This window comes from Cynocephalus volans, chromosome 5 (assembly GCF_027409185.1).
Source record: "Cynocephalus volans isolate mCynVol1 chromosome 5, mCynVol1.pri, whole genome shotgun sequence".
Classification (NCBI taxonomy): domain Eukaryota; kingdom Metazoa; phylum Chordata; class Mammalia; order Dermoptera; family Cynocephalidae; genus Cynocephalus; species Cynocephalus volans.
The window spans coordinates 78,706,494-78,721,803 of record NC_084464.1 but is presented as its reverse complement, the minus strand read 5'-3'; the positions used below and the strand labels follow the sequence as shown (position 1 = coordinate 78,721,803).

General features: G+C 38.3%; 1 protein-coding gene across 5 annotated transcripts in view; it reads right to left on the bottom strand.

Annotated features, from left to right (window-relative positions):
* KCNQ5 (potassium voltage-gated channel subfamily Q member 5) overlaps positions 1-15,310 on the bottom strand; it is a 553,541-nt gene that overhangs the window by 24,010 nt on the left and 514,221 nt on the right. For all 5 annotated transcript variants that reach the window (XM_063096155.1, XM_063096156.1, XM_063096159.1 and 2 more), the window contains one exon: positions 1,052-1,160. In XM_063096155.1, the coding sequence (XP_062952225.1) occupies positions 1,052-1,160 (109 nt within the window). The remainder of the gene's footprint in view (positions 1-1,051; positions 1,161-15,310) is intronic.

Below are 15,310 nucleotides of genomic sequence, written 5' to 3'. Positions count from 1 at the left end.
CACCCGTAGAGTTTGTTGATTGAGAGTTCTATTGGGAAGTAACTGGGCTTTGCTTCGCTTCTTTTTAGCTTGCTGTTACAGATAATGTTTAAGCATCTTCTGGAGTACACATATTTTCATCACACCATGATTTTCTTTGTACCCACAAACATTTACCAAAATCTCTTAACTAATTTCTTCTTTCCCAGTGACTCCCAGCCATAGAGTAAAGTAACATCTAACGTGATCCTAAATGACCAACTAAAGGCTGAAGTAAATAATGAATCACACTGGTATTTGAGATTAGACCAAGCATCTGAATAGCTAAATTGGTTTGGATATTTTAAGCTTTCCTCTGAATTTTTGGTAAGAGGCATAAAGAGTCAAAAAGATCAGAGGTATTTTTTTTTGCAACACTGTCACTCAGCATTCTCTGACAGATACAAATTTTCCCGAAGGGATTACACTGGGAAGGTTGGACATGCAGCAGTTCATTTAGTCCAGATCCTGAATTTTTTGGGGGGAAGTGGGGAGAAGGGTCCTGGAAATATAAATTTCAGTTGCTCTGGGTGCTCTCTTAGCTCTGTGCCATAAGTAGAGTAAGCATATTAAGATCAGCCTTTATCACCAAGTCACTGCAGAGCACTTTAGGTTTCCCATTTGCAGAACTCAACCTGTTTTAAAATAACCCAGAGTGCTTTTTCTTTCATACAAAATGTAGAACATAGCTTGGAGCATCAAGTCATAACAATAATTTAAAAAATCCAATTGCGTCAATAAACTAAATGTCTTTAAAGCAACAAATACACATGACAAGCCAATTCTCGTGTCATCTCTCTGGCATGGTCTGGCTTTTCAAATCCCATCCACCATTTATGACATACTTTGTGCTGAACACAAATAGAATTTTATATTAAGAAAAAAATAATTCACAATAAGCATGTGGATGAATAGGAAAAGGGAAAGTAGTTATTTCAGGACATTTACCTGCAGAAAAAAGAACTTAGCAACACAGTAATTCAAATAATCAGAGGTATGTCTCGGTACCATTTTGTTCAAGATCTTCACCAACCTGATAGCTCGAATAACAGTTTTAAGTGGTGGAGTGAGGTCTTCTACAGATACGTCACATTGGCATCCTTTTTCATCATATACATCATCAGTGCCAAGTGCTGTGTCAGCTGCAAGAGAAAATTGCCAGTTAAATATCACCACCACCATGAGCGATTTAGAAACATGTTGCTGAATTTGTCTCACATGGGAGTAGTGGGGTACTCACAGACTAAGCTATAAACCAAGATCTGTATAACGATAGCCAACTGTTTTCCCCAAATTATTTCTTCTCCTTTTGCTACAACCTCACCAGTTTTATGGGATTTGACATGAATACTTTTCTGAGCTGTTTTCCATGGGTCAGAAGAAGCTGTTGACACACTTTGTTTCCAGTAGTGCTGATGGATTTGTGTTGATCCACCTGTGCTCTTTTGCCTAGTTTCTTGGAAACTGACAACCAGCGTTTAAATGACAATTGTTTGGAGTTAGGAAAACAGTGTTTGGACACTTCAGTAAGTGGCCTGTATATATAGAGCTCAAATCTCATGACAAGGACCCCATTAGCCCTATGCCCTGAACAAGTGAGCTAAGCAGCCAGACCCGAGAATGCTGACCACTTACTAGTCACTGGACACAGGCAGCCCAGGAGTCAGCTTGCTTAAGATAAAACAGCCAAAGTTGAGAGCACATTTTCTGACTGGATAAGAAAATCAGTTCCTCATAAATCAAGGAAATTTACTTTTGGGTTAATTACAACATTTGAAGGGTGCAAGGTTACAATAAATACCAAATTATTAAGGATTTATAAAATTAATAAGGAATAAACTAAATCATTGCATCTTGGTTTACAGTAACAAAATATTGAAAACAAGTTAAAATTCCTGTGGGGGGGATAAATGAATATTGGTAGGTTTATATAACTGACTATTCCAAAGCTGTTTAAAATGAGGTTGAAGACTGATGACTGGAAAAATGTCACAATATAGAAAGAAAAAAGTTTATACATCTATGTGGGTTAAGGATGATTTTATTCTTTTTGCTTGGCTATATCTTCTAAAATTTCTACAATTAACATGTATTACCTTAGTAATAAAAAGGTAAATAAAGTAATAAAAATGCCCTCATGAGAAATGAGTTATGTGGCCTCCAGGCACCGTTTTTATATAGTCCAAGCCTCTGTAAATGTTGCCATACACTAGAGGACTAACACTACTTCATGTTGCCTTTGCTCTGTGCAGCATTCATTCGCTAAGTCATGAAAGGGAGAGACTTTGCTATAGGTTGTCCTGGTTGGGTTGAAAATCCTGAAAGGCTGTTGGAGGTTCATTCATGGAGGCAGTGCTTACATTTGGAAAGCAGTTGGTGTGCCATTTAATTCAACTAATATTTACCTCGTGTTTACCCAGTTTGCTTTGTGCTGGAGTGGAGATGGTGGTGGTGGTGGTGGGGAAGAGATGATGGGATGCATGTAGATGGGTCTTCATGGCTCTTCTTCATGGTCTCTTTGGCCTTCTTGACCTCAAGCAAAGTAAGGGGGCAAGATAGAACTACCACCTCACGATAATGATAATAACTGTGCTATTGCTTGAATTTGTCACCCAAAATTCAAATGTTGAAACTTAATCACCAGTGTGATAGTATTAAGAGGTGTGTCCTTTGGGAGGTGATTATGTCATGAAGGCTCTGCCCTGATGAGTGGCATTAGCGACCTCATAAAAGGACTGGAGGAACTAGTGAGGCTTTCTTGCCCTTCCTTCCTTTCCAGCACGTGAGTGCACAGCATTTGTTCCAGCCAGAGGATGCAGCAACAAGGTGCTATCAGATCAGGTCCCTCATCACACTGAACCTGCTGATGCCTTGATCTTGGATTTCTAAGCCTCCAGAACTGTGAGAAATAAATTTCTGTTCTTTATAAATTACCTAGTCTCAAGCATCTTGTTATAGTGGCACAAATGGACTAAGACAAATAGCAACCACTCATTGAAATTTATGCCAGGGACTTAGGTGGAGCTTCTGAGTATATTAGTTTTCATACTTGCATCAAGTATGAAAACTACAAGTTGGTGGTGGTATCATGCTGGTTTTCAGATGCAGAAATTGAGGTTCTGAGAAGGTAAGTACCTTGTCTGAGGCCACAAAGGTGGTAAGTGGAGGTAGAAAATCGCAGAGCATGATATTAAAATCCAGTTCCCTTACACTCCAGAGCCCATGCCCCTTACATTGCAGTACCCAGTGTCAGAATGAATTCAAGGTTAAATAGTGACACAGAACATGTTGGGAGAGACAGGGCAAAGAGCTCACTACACGTGTGGCCTGATTGGTGCAGCCTGTCTCTGCTGGGTACATTCAACTTTTCTTCAGAGAAGTTTTGCCACAGTTTAAATGAGAGTACATTCATTAACTCTGTCTCTGACAGCTGGTTCTGATTCAGCGATGCTCTCGAGCATGGCTGGCCCATTTTGCTTGATTGAGCACCCACACGATACAGCCATTTGAGCCAATAAACATTGTGCTTAAGGTTAGAGGACACTCTTCCAGGAATTGTTCAGTCTCTTCATCTGAGTTGATCCCAACCTGCTCTTAGTTGCTGTTGTGGGATGAATAGTGTCACCCCAAAATTTATGTCCACCTGGAACATCAGAACATGACCTTATTTGGAATAAGGGTTTTGCAGATATAATTAATGTAAGGTGTGAGATGAGATCATACTGGATTAAGGTGGACCCAGAATGCAGTGAGAGTGTCTTTATGGACAGAAAAGGAGAAGATATAGGGACACAGAGAAGATAGAAACAGAGACTGAGTGATACATCTACAAGCCAAGGGACACTAAAGATTGGTTTCAACTACAAGAAGCAAAGAGAGAGGCATAGGATGGTTTCTCTTTCAGCGCCTTCAGAAAGAAGCAACCATGATGACACCTTGATTCCAGACTTCTAGACCCCTGAACTGTGAGACAATAAATTTCTGTTGTTTCAAGCCACCCAATTTGTGGCAATTTGTTGTGGCAGCCCTAGGAAATTAATACAGTTGGAAAAACTTTTCTTTATAGTTTCTAATTCTTCACTCCAGAGCAGTAATGATCATGATAAGAATAGTAGAAGAGCTTTTTAGAGAAATCTAATTATGTGCCAAGAACTTTAGTTAATTGCTACAAAACCAATAAGGTATGTATTATTATTATTAACCCCTGTTTTGCAGATTATGAAAGTGAGGCACAGAAGGATAAGAAACTTGCCCAAAGATACCAGGAGAGTAAGTGACAGAACCAGGATGTATACCCAGGTAATTGGGTTCTGGAGCTGCCCAACCCTGAGGCTCACCTCTAACCCTTTCCAGATTTGCCCTTCTGTCTCTCTTGCTGGCATCTGGATACCCTTCCCCTGTATTACATTTTTCTTCACATGGCTGTGTGCATCTGGCATAGTGTGACCCCACAACGTTGAGAGAGGATCCGATTTGGAGCAGTGTGGCTACCATAGCCATGTGCTGAGCTAGTTCACACCTCAAAGGAGCTTTGGAAATACACATACCCTGGAACTTCAAGGAGGGTGTGTGTGGGGTGGAGGAGGAGGGCAGGTAGAGGAGAGATCACATACAGGCTGGGTGGCTGACAGAGCCATTATGGAACCCTGTGAGGTGCCCAGATGTTAGTTCCTGTTGTGGACTGATCGAATTGTGGTCCCCAGAGTTCATATATTAGAAGCTTAATTCCCCACTGTAACTGTTGAGGGTGGGAAATCCTATTACAGTAATTGAAAGGTGGGGCCTTGAAGAGGTGATTGGATTGTAGGACCAGGGCATAGTGAATGGATTAATAGTGGTGGTCAGAGGTGTGGTTCTGAAGGCTTTAAAAGGAGAGCACGCAAGAGTCTCTCTCTGTCTCTGCTCCACCATTTTCTGCCACGTGAGACTCCTGCATTGCTGTAAAGCCACCACCAAAGAAGACCCTCATCAGATGTGCTCCCTGGACTTTGGACTTCCCAGCCTCAGAAGCTGTAAGCAATAAATTTCATTTTCTTATAAATCACCCAGTTCCATGTATTTTGTTACAAGCAACAGAAACGGACAAATACAGCTCCCCAAAGGAAATATCAAATGACACACTTTATCAGGATTCCCAGTACAGAATTCACAACAGCGTTTTATGCTGCCCTTCAAAATAGAGGCATGTGACTGCTTTCCCTCATCTGAACTCTAGTGAGAGGTACTTCTAATATGGTCCCATCTTATACATCAGAAAATTGGGAAAAACTGGAGAGATTACAGGGAAGATGGATACTCAATGCCTATATTAATAACTTCTCTACTTGAAAATACAGTACAACGAACGCATAATATGATGATAAGGGTCCAAACAATTAAACAGCATGAAATACAGGGTCCTTTAATTGTGAGGTTAATGGAAAACTATTTCTTTTCAGCAGATGTGTACTGTCACAATAAGCAAAAAAACCCACCAAAAAACAAAAACCAAAAAAAGCCAGTGATGGGGCAGGCCAGTTAGCTCAGCTGGTTAGAGTGTGGTGTTGTAACACCATGGTCAAGGGTTCGGATCTCTGTGCTAAAGACAGTGAAACTATGATGTTCACAACTGACTATGAACGGAACTGGGAACATCCCAAGTGATTATAAGACACTTACCTCCTAGACTAATGCTCCACCCCCTTACCCCCATCCTGTACCCCAATAAGAGATTCAGACTATCCATCCTGTTATAGGAACAGGGCTGAACAGAAGATGAGAGTAAGTCACCAATTGCTTTATACCCAAATGCATCTGATTGTGCAGTTTTATTATAGCATTTTATAACTCGATTGTTCAAGGCATAAATTAAACATTAAGTCTTGCTTTTTTTTTGGCAGGTCTGGTTAGTGCAAATGAATGGAAAATATACCTTTGCTGACATGGGTTGAGACAGGGGCTGAATTAGGGAATTTTCTTCTGCTTATTTCAAAGTCACAAAAATGGGGTAGATGCCATCTTTCTGCTTCATAAGTATCTTGAAATGTCAATTTTCTTTCCAGTGAGGTTAATAACATATTAAATGTCTTTCTTATGACTCCTAGGGGCTTTAAAGCCTCTGTGAATGCTAAGGCACCTGAGTGGGGCTAAATTTTCAGCTGAGGCTGGCCCTCTGCTTTCTAAATACATGTCTGGCTCTCTGTCCTTGCATTTTAGGAGATGTAGGTTATGGGAACTTAAGCTCATGTGAGCACCAATCTACACAAATCTAGTAACACAGAGCAAAATGCCAATGGAATAAGGTGCTTCCCAAAGCCCTGTTCCCTGTGAATGATCCTTCTGGGTATGGCAGGCCTACCCAAGTACACGGTCCATGCTTGGCATTGGGAAGGGAAAAAAAGTATAAAATCCAACCCTTTGTATTCCCCAGTGCTTTTCTGTTTCCTATTAATTAGCAGTGTTCAGGATTTGCTTTCAAATACTTCATTCCCCCACAGTTTTAAAAAACCGGAGCTGACTTTTGAAAAACCACTAATTAAAATTGTTACTTTTCACAGCGTTTGAAAAAGACCACTTGGACCTTAGATGATGAAGAGAGAGGATGGTAAAGAACATTCTGAAACTTCTGCTGCGTCCAGAAACCATTCTTCTGTTTCCACCATGAAAATTTGCCATCAAGAGGCAGGTACTTATGAAAGAGGGATAGGCAGTTTCTAGTTCTTTCTCTTGGTCACCTCCTCTTAAATATTAGATTCCTTTTTGCATTACTTGTGTAATGGGTTTCAATCTTGGCTGCACATTAGAATCATCTGGTGAGTGTTAGAAAAATTCCAATACCCAGGATGTCCTCAAGACCAATAACATTAGAAACTGAAAGCTGGAACCTAGGCTTTAGAGTTTTTTTAAAGCTCCCCAGAGGAATGCAATGTGTAGCCAAAGGCAAGGATCACTGACTACAGGTGGAAAAATGATGTCCCCTGGTTTCCTCTCAGTCATATCTGTGGAATGTGTCTGAGTAAGCTGCCATTCTCTGTTTTCCTTGGTGCCACTGATGTGTGTTGCAGAGGAACAATTTGAGACAATAGGTGCTTCACAAGACCATAGGACATGACTAATCATAAAAAAGAGAATTAAAAAAAAAATCTCATGACACATTGGTGATATAGGAAGAAAGTTTCGTCCAGCCATGGTATCCTGAGCCATCTTTTAATTCGACTTGAAGCCTCAGCCTTCTGAATTCCAGTTGTTGTCTTCCATCCCATAGCCATCTGAAACCCTACTTTTATTTATTTATTTTTTATTTTATTTTTTTTAAAAGATGACCGGTAAGGGGATCTTAACCCTTGACTTGGTGTGGTCAGCACCACACTCACCCAGTGAGCGAACCGGCCATCCGTATATGGGATCCGAACCCGGGGCCTTGGTGTTATCAGCACTGCACTCTCCCGAGTGAGCCACGGGCTGGCCCTGAAACCCTACTTTTAAAGGAGTCAGTACTGCTTTTACACACAAGAAGCTCACATCTTCACAGACCAAAATAAAACCACTTTATCGAAAACCTAACAGAAAACATTTGTTTCGTCTGTGAAGGAATGATAGATTTGGGGCAATAGAAGAAATTATAAAGGAGAGAGCTGACAACTTTGATCACGGAGACAGAAAATTTTACTACCCACAATAAGAAATTACAATGCCAAAAAAATGCTTGATTAGGAAAAAATCACAAAATATAAAAAAGGCTTAATATCTATAATATATAAAGTTCTTACTTGAATAAATCACAATCCAAAATATAAATGTACAACTATACTAGTAGTAAAAATGACTGAAAACCACTCAACTGTATTAGAAATAAAAATTGTAAATTAAAAGTATGGACTTCTATTTAATTGGCAAAAGAATAATAACTAATACTAACAAAATTGAGATAAATTTGGTATACTTTGACATTACTGGTGATGATGTAAATTGGAACAAATTTTTATGGTAATAAAAAACTTTAAAAAATTTATAATCAGCAATCTTATAATTTTATTATTTTTTTTGGCAGCTGGCTGGTATGGGGACCTAAACCCTTGACCTTGGTGTTATCAGTACCACATGCTACCGAGTGAGCTAACCGGCCAGCCCAGTCTTATAATTTTATGCCAGAGAAGTTTTCTTTGGAAAATAACTTCAAAAAGAAAAGAAAGATAGCTTAATGTAATAACGTTTATTGCACTGTCACCTACTATAGAGAAATAGCTGTATATATTTCAGTGTTCCAAAGTAGGAAACTATAAATTAGAGAAAATTATAGTATTTGACCATTAAGGTGTACTACACACGGCTACGAGAAAGATAATTATGAATAGTATGCAGTAACATAAAAACATTTAAAAATGTACAATAAAATTAAAAGATGAAACTAAATACTCATGTTGATTATAACTATGTACAGTAATATGTGAAAAGAAAAATAGCTAGAAGAGAATATATAAAAGTGAATTTAGCTGTACTAGGGTATGAAATTATAAATTATTTGTAATTCTTTAAAAATTCCTCAAGGAATCAAAGGAGTTTCCCCCACCATATAAATAATATATTGAAATAAGAGTATTTGAAAAATAGAAAATTAGAATGAATAAAAAAATCTTTCAAAGTTCCAGAACTCTGGGGCAACCACTACTGCTGTAATATGTTTCTTACAGCAATGGTGTGAGGGCTAGAAGTCCACAACATATTTTTATTTTAGGAATTTACATAACGTATGCAATAATTCTATTTCAGTATGCTATTGGGAAAACACATTAAAATGACTCATATTAATGGTGGTGATAACTAATTTATTACATGCTGTCATGAATTTTAATTTATTTTCTAAGGGTTACTCCCTTTTCCTGCTGGCTGTATTTCAGTTACTCACCCCGCCACCCTCTGCTATCAATTCCCAACACCTTAAGTATCATCCTAAATTTAGAGGTTCCATTTTAGACATGTGCTACTCCAAAGACCATTCCTTTAATCCAGCCAGAGTTTAGAGTAACTGCTTGGGCCCTGCTGCAGTAGTATAACTTCATTTCAGCATGTCCTTGGCTAGGGCCTTTCTTTTTATCTGTCCTGTGATAGATACTGCTAAGTCACCAAGAGAAGTACAGGAACCTCAAGGCACTAATAAGGAATCTAGGAAAATACTCCAGATAATATATATTTTTTGTTCTAGACTTTTCTCCTTTTTAACTTTGTTTTTCTCTCATTATAATAGTAATACATGCTCATTGCAGAAACATAGAAAATTTGAATTTTAAAATAAATTATAGGGCTGGCCTGTGGCTCACTCGGGAGAGTGTGGTGCTGATAACACCAAGGCAAAGGGTTCGGATCCTATATAGGGATGGCCAGTTCACTCACTGGCTGAGCGTGGTGCTGACAACAGCAAGCCAAGGGTTAAGATCCCCTTACCGGTCATCTTTAAAAAAAAAAATAAATAAATAAAATAAATTATGGAGAACGAGAAAAAATTCACCCGTGGTTCTAACACTCTGAGGCAAATCCCATTAACTTTTGGCATATTTCCTTTCAGTATCTTTTCTTCTGTATCAACTAATGTTTAATTTCAATTTCTCAACACAGATTGTAAGTTAAACATCTCTGGTTTCTATGGGAGGGAACTTTATTCTGATAGCTCAGAAGCCCCTGTTCAGCCTCCTCTTATTGTGGCCCTTCTAGCCCATCCTCTAGCCACACCAAACTGCCAGCACTTTCTCTAGTGCTGCTTAAGCATCATCACCAGTGGATATTCTCCCAAGCGGTATTGTCCACACACCCGCATCCAACCTCCTTTTCTTTCTTTCTTGTTTGGCTGCCAGTCTCTGGGTGTTGAATTTGCAGTGAACAGATTATAATATGCATAGGGCACCAACATTAGCAAGGGGTATTTCAAAATGGGGAGAATATTGGAATAATCAGAACATACCATTTAAATTTCACAGGTGACTTTTGTGCCATTCTGATTTCTGCAAATCTTTTTAATGTCTGGCTCAATACAGGCAGGTTTTTTTTTTTTTTTGGTGTCTGGCTGGTACAGGGATCGAACCTTAGTGTTATCAGCACCATGCTCTAACCAACTGAGCTAACTGGCCAGCCCGACTTTTGTGCCATTTTGAAAACTAAAATTTTATTTTGCAGTCTCCCAAGCAAAGAGCATAAGATGTGGAGGGTAGCATGACAGTTTAGAGCCTCAGATCCAGCCCTGCGATGACAAACCCTTTGAGAGTCTACCACCTCTGTGAAATGCATCCCGACTCCCCAAGACTGGCTCAGCCCTGTCTTCCTTTACTGTGCACACATGTATCTTATGACAGTTACTACACAGTATTACATTTGATTGTTTACAAGCCTCTTTCCCTGCTATACAGTGAATGTCATGAGGGCAGGACCATGTCTTCTCATCCATGTAGCTAGCCTCTGGAGTTTGGACTTAACCGTTTTCTTTTGTACTGTGGTGTTTTTGTTTTGTTTTGTTTTTGGTGATCATTCATGACTCTGTATACTTCAAAATCCTACTGTAGAAAAAACCCAATTTTTCCTCATAATATTTAATTTTTATGAGATATTTTATAGGATTTCCATCCATCAGCCCATGAAAATATTTGAAGCAAAAGAACTTTATAATAAAAGAATAAATAGCTTCTATAGCAGAACTTGGGAAATATTTGTTGAATAAGTATTGTATGTCACACTTTTATTTTTAGGTTGAAATGCAAACTGTAGGCTCACTTTAAATTCTTGGGTCTATAAGTTTATAATTAATAAATAGTAGAAGAATTTTAACATTGGTACAAAAAACAAGAGGGAGCTCTCTCTTTTTCTCTCATTATCTATATTATCCATATTAATATAACAAAGAAAATAATCCAAACTTATTTTTTTCTTCAGGAACAATGTAACACTAATGGAAATGTAAATATATTACAGTGAGATATACTGTTACGTCATACGTCATTTTTTGACATTTCATTCTTGTGTCCTTTTTCAAATGTGAACTTTATCCCAGTATCTTATTGTAGTAGTCTATTTCTGTTGCTATAATAGAATATCTGAGACTGGGTGATTTATAAAGAACCGAGGTTTATTTGGCCCATGATTCTGGGACAGCTGCATCTGGTGTGGACCTCAGGCCACTTCTACTCATGATGGAAAGTGGCAGGCAGCCGGCGGGTACAAGCAGATCATATGGTGAGAGGCTGAGAGAGAGAGAGAGGAGGTGCCAGGGTCCTATACACAACCAGCTCTCGCAGGTACTAAGCAAGTGAGAACTTACTCACCTGCCCCCTCAAGGAGAGCATTAGTCCATTCATGAGGGATCTGCCCCCATGACCCAAACTGCTCCCAACTCCCAACATTGCCAAGTTGGGGATCAGATTTTGATATGAGCTTTGGGGGAACAGCACATCCAAACTCTATCACTTATATTACTGGAACTGTAGGGAAAATCTGTGAAATTTAAGTCATGTGACTGTTAACTCAATTCTGAATCTTAGGAGATTGGAGTAAATAGCTTACAAGTGAGGTTTTTTTAAAACTGGAACATAATTGTACATATCTGTGGGGTAGAGTGTTGAAAATTCATACCTGTGTGCACTATGTGATGCTCAAATCAGGATAATTAGTATATTCAACATTATACAATGTAATCATTTTTTGTGACTCTACCAATTTCTACAAGTGAGTTCTTATTAAGAGTTAGGAACTCATCTCATTGAGTCCCCATAAAATAAAAGATAATGCTGTAAGGAAATTTTGATACATATGTGAACACATTCCTATTATAGTTTTTCTAGGCTGTGGAATTAGTGATACGATATTTGAAAAAAACTTCTGAAAAATAGGAAAAAAATTGGTTTCATTGGAAAAAATGCCTAAGTATTCATATCTGCAGCATATATTGTTCCAAAATTACATATCCTTTTGAGCTTTTAAAGCAACACTCTAGTTAAGAGCTAACTTTAATTTTGAACAGTCAGCCACCAAAAACGTATATTTTGAACAGGTTATTTTGCATTTATAGATTGCATGTAGATGAAATTTATATAGCAAACGTTGTTAGGACAACTGAGGATTACAGACTGATAGAGACTGCATAACTTAGCTAGGCTTGCTTTTTTTTAAATTTTATTTTTTGATGTTGTGACATTCTTGACATGGAACAGAAAATTTGGGACCCAGAATAAATAGTCCTGGTACCCCAAAACAAGAAATGAAGAGGCACATTCAAATGGTCTGCAGAGGAAGTTCAGCTTACCTTTTTTTTTTAATCTAAAAAGAGCTACAGCAAGTTTCCTGTGGATACCACATTCTGAAAAAATGTCCGCATATACCTTCAAAACTCTGTCAGCTCTATGGGTAACGTTTATGGTAAAGAGAAAATATGATTAGCTTTTGTATGCACTTGAATACCTTCGTTGGCCTGACCTAGGAGTGGTTTTCAAACTTTTTAGACTTCCATCCACAATAAAAAAGACATTTTATATTGTGATCCAGCGCACATACAAAGATGTACCCATACACACATGATTAAGACAGATGCTCCCTTCTGGGTTAAGATGGTAGACTGAACATATGAGGGGTCTTCAAAAAATTCATGGAAAGATTAGTATTATCTTTTAACTCCATTTTTCCACTAACTTTTTAAAGTACCCTTGTACATGTCTAACCTTGGTTCCTCTGAAAAACCCACTAAAACTAGTGATGAGATACTTTTTAAAAAGACATAAACCCATAACAGAAGAGAACAGGAGAGGAGGCAGCAATAACATAATTTTGAAAGTGGGAAAGCAGATGGACAAGTTAGGTAATTGACTAGCTGATACCAGAGAGAAAGCCCTTTGCCAACACTGGGAACAGCTAAGGAACAACAAGATTTACACTTTAGAAAACTAAAAAAACTCAGAAATTGACAGCAATAGGTACCTCTGGATCAGGGTTACAGTGGGACAACTAAGATAAAGAAGGTTGTGTGCATCTGCTCCAGACCCCCAGGCATGTGGTCCTCTCCTTTTCCAGCAGAAGACGGAAATCTTTGGATGAGGGGTGATCAGACACAGCAGAAGTTCAGGCATTAAACCAAAAGCTGGGATATTAAGTGATCATACACAAACTGAATGTTGAGACCCACTGCCACCTGCTCACCATCATAATAATGTCAGCAATATATTTACTCTCCAGGTAGGAGTTTGGATAAGTACTCTCCGGGGAATCTGACCAGCCCTAGGAAAAAAGGGCTGAAAATACTGACACCAGGAATTCCCCAAGAAATGGTTGACTCAGATCAACCTATGGTGAAGATCAAAGTTGATCAGCTCCAATAATAATATGCTCAGAAATTCCAATCACCCATATAGTCTTCCACATTTCATTGTGAGAAGACATCCAAGGTTTACTAAATATGTGAGGAAATCTTCTGATACAAAGATAGAGATCAAAAGCAACTAGAAGGAAACAGAAACTAAGGAAAACAAAATTTCAAAACACTGTCAATGTCTTCACAGATATAAGGCAAGATACTGTATCTCTGCAACACAAATAGTATGCTAAAATAAATGGACATTTAGTAAACAACAGCAGCAATGAACTTTAGAAATGATAGCCGAAATGAAAGTCTCAATTAGAGGTTTGGTTTAGAGTTGACCAGAACTCCTTGAAAATGCAAAAAGAGTAAGAGGTAGAAAATGAGAGATAAAAGATAAGAAAATCAGAGGGCTAGTCTACAAGTCCAACCTCTAAATAACACATTTCCACAGAGAGAGAACAAAGAAAATGAAAGGAGGAAATTACTTAAAAAAATCAATAAAAATTCCAGAATGGAAAAAAGCCTTTTCCAGACATGCAAGATCTCAGATAATTTTCTTCCCATGCATTCTTTTCAGGAATGTACTAGAGGATGTATTTCATCAAAATGGGAAAGTAAACCAAGAGAGAGGAAGACACAGGCGCAGAAAAAACAAGAGTCACACTGGAGTCAGCAGGGGGATGTCTGTGGGTAACAGCAGTGCACCCGGTGAGAAGGGGAACCAGTCCAGACAACACTAGTGCAAGTCAAAGGACAGGCACACTGACAGCTGTCATCATCATGCTCCTTGTCTGCATTCCTTCTTTTTACACCCCCAAATATTCGAGTTTTACTTTCCGAAGTAATGGAGTAAATTAAGAAAGATGAAAACACAAGATCCTGGAGACTGGGAATCCAGTCTAGAAGAAAACAGAAGGAAATTCAAAAGGTAATGGCTGTGCACAGGCTTAGAGAGCAGATGGCTCAGACAGAATGAGGACAGAAGTCTTCAGGATGTATTCTCCAGGAAAAGTCACAACAAAACTGATGGGGTACCTGATGCCATTGAACTTGTGGAAAATTTTACTGAGATTATTGGAAGATGTAGGAAGAATTATGAAAACAATAACAACAAGGAATTTATTTACTACAGGAAAAGCAGAAAGTAAGAAACAATCATAGGAGGAGGGAGGAAGGTTTTGGTAACGGGCCACAATAATCAACCACATTATATATCGCCAAAAAAAAAAGAAACAATCATAGTGAAATATAATAAATACATGGGCATGCTGAATTTTGACTTGTCAAAAAATCGTAGTAACTTATATTGAAAGAATAGAGGGTCTCAGAAGGAAAACAGTGAAAAAAGAGCTAAATCTTCATTTGCCAAAATAGTAAGTAAATAGATAATGTTCAAGATTGATTAATCAGAAGTTAGCAGTATGCATATATTATTGGAAAAATATGGAGATTTGCAAATATCAGAAGAAACAGCTAAAAAAAGAAAAAGAAAATGGCTGCTTTGGAAAGGAGGCCTGGGCGTAGAGAGGGACAGTTGAGGAAGAAAACCATCATATTCTGTTATAAAGGGTTTATAGTATTTGGCTTTTTATTTATTTATTATTTTAAATTGAACTTTTGATTTTGAGATAATTGTAGATTCACATGTAGCTGTGAGATATAATACAGAGATCCTGTGTACCCTCTAACCCAGTTTTCCCCAATGGTAACATCTTGCAAAACTATAGTGCAGTATCACAACTGGGATATTCACATCGATACAGTCAAGATATAGACATTTCCATCACCACAAGAAGTCCTCATGCTTCCTTTTTAGAGTCACACCCCTCCCTCCCATCCCCATCCATGGCTCCTGGCAACCACTAATCTGAACTCCATTTCTATAGTTTTGTCTTTTCAAGAACGTTCTATAAATGGATTAACGTAATATGAGACCTTTTGGGATTGATATTTTTTCACAGCATAATTTTTCCTCAAGATTCA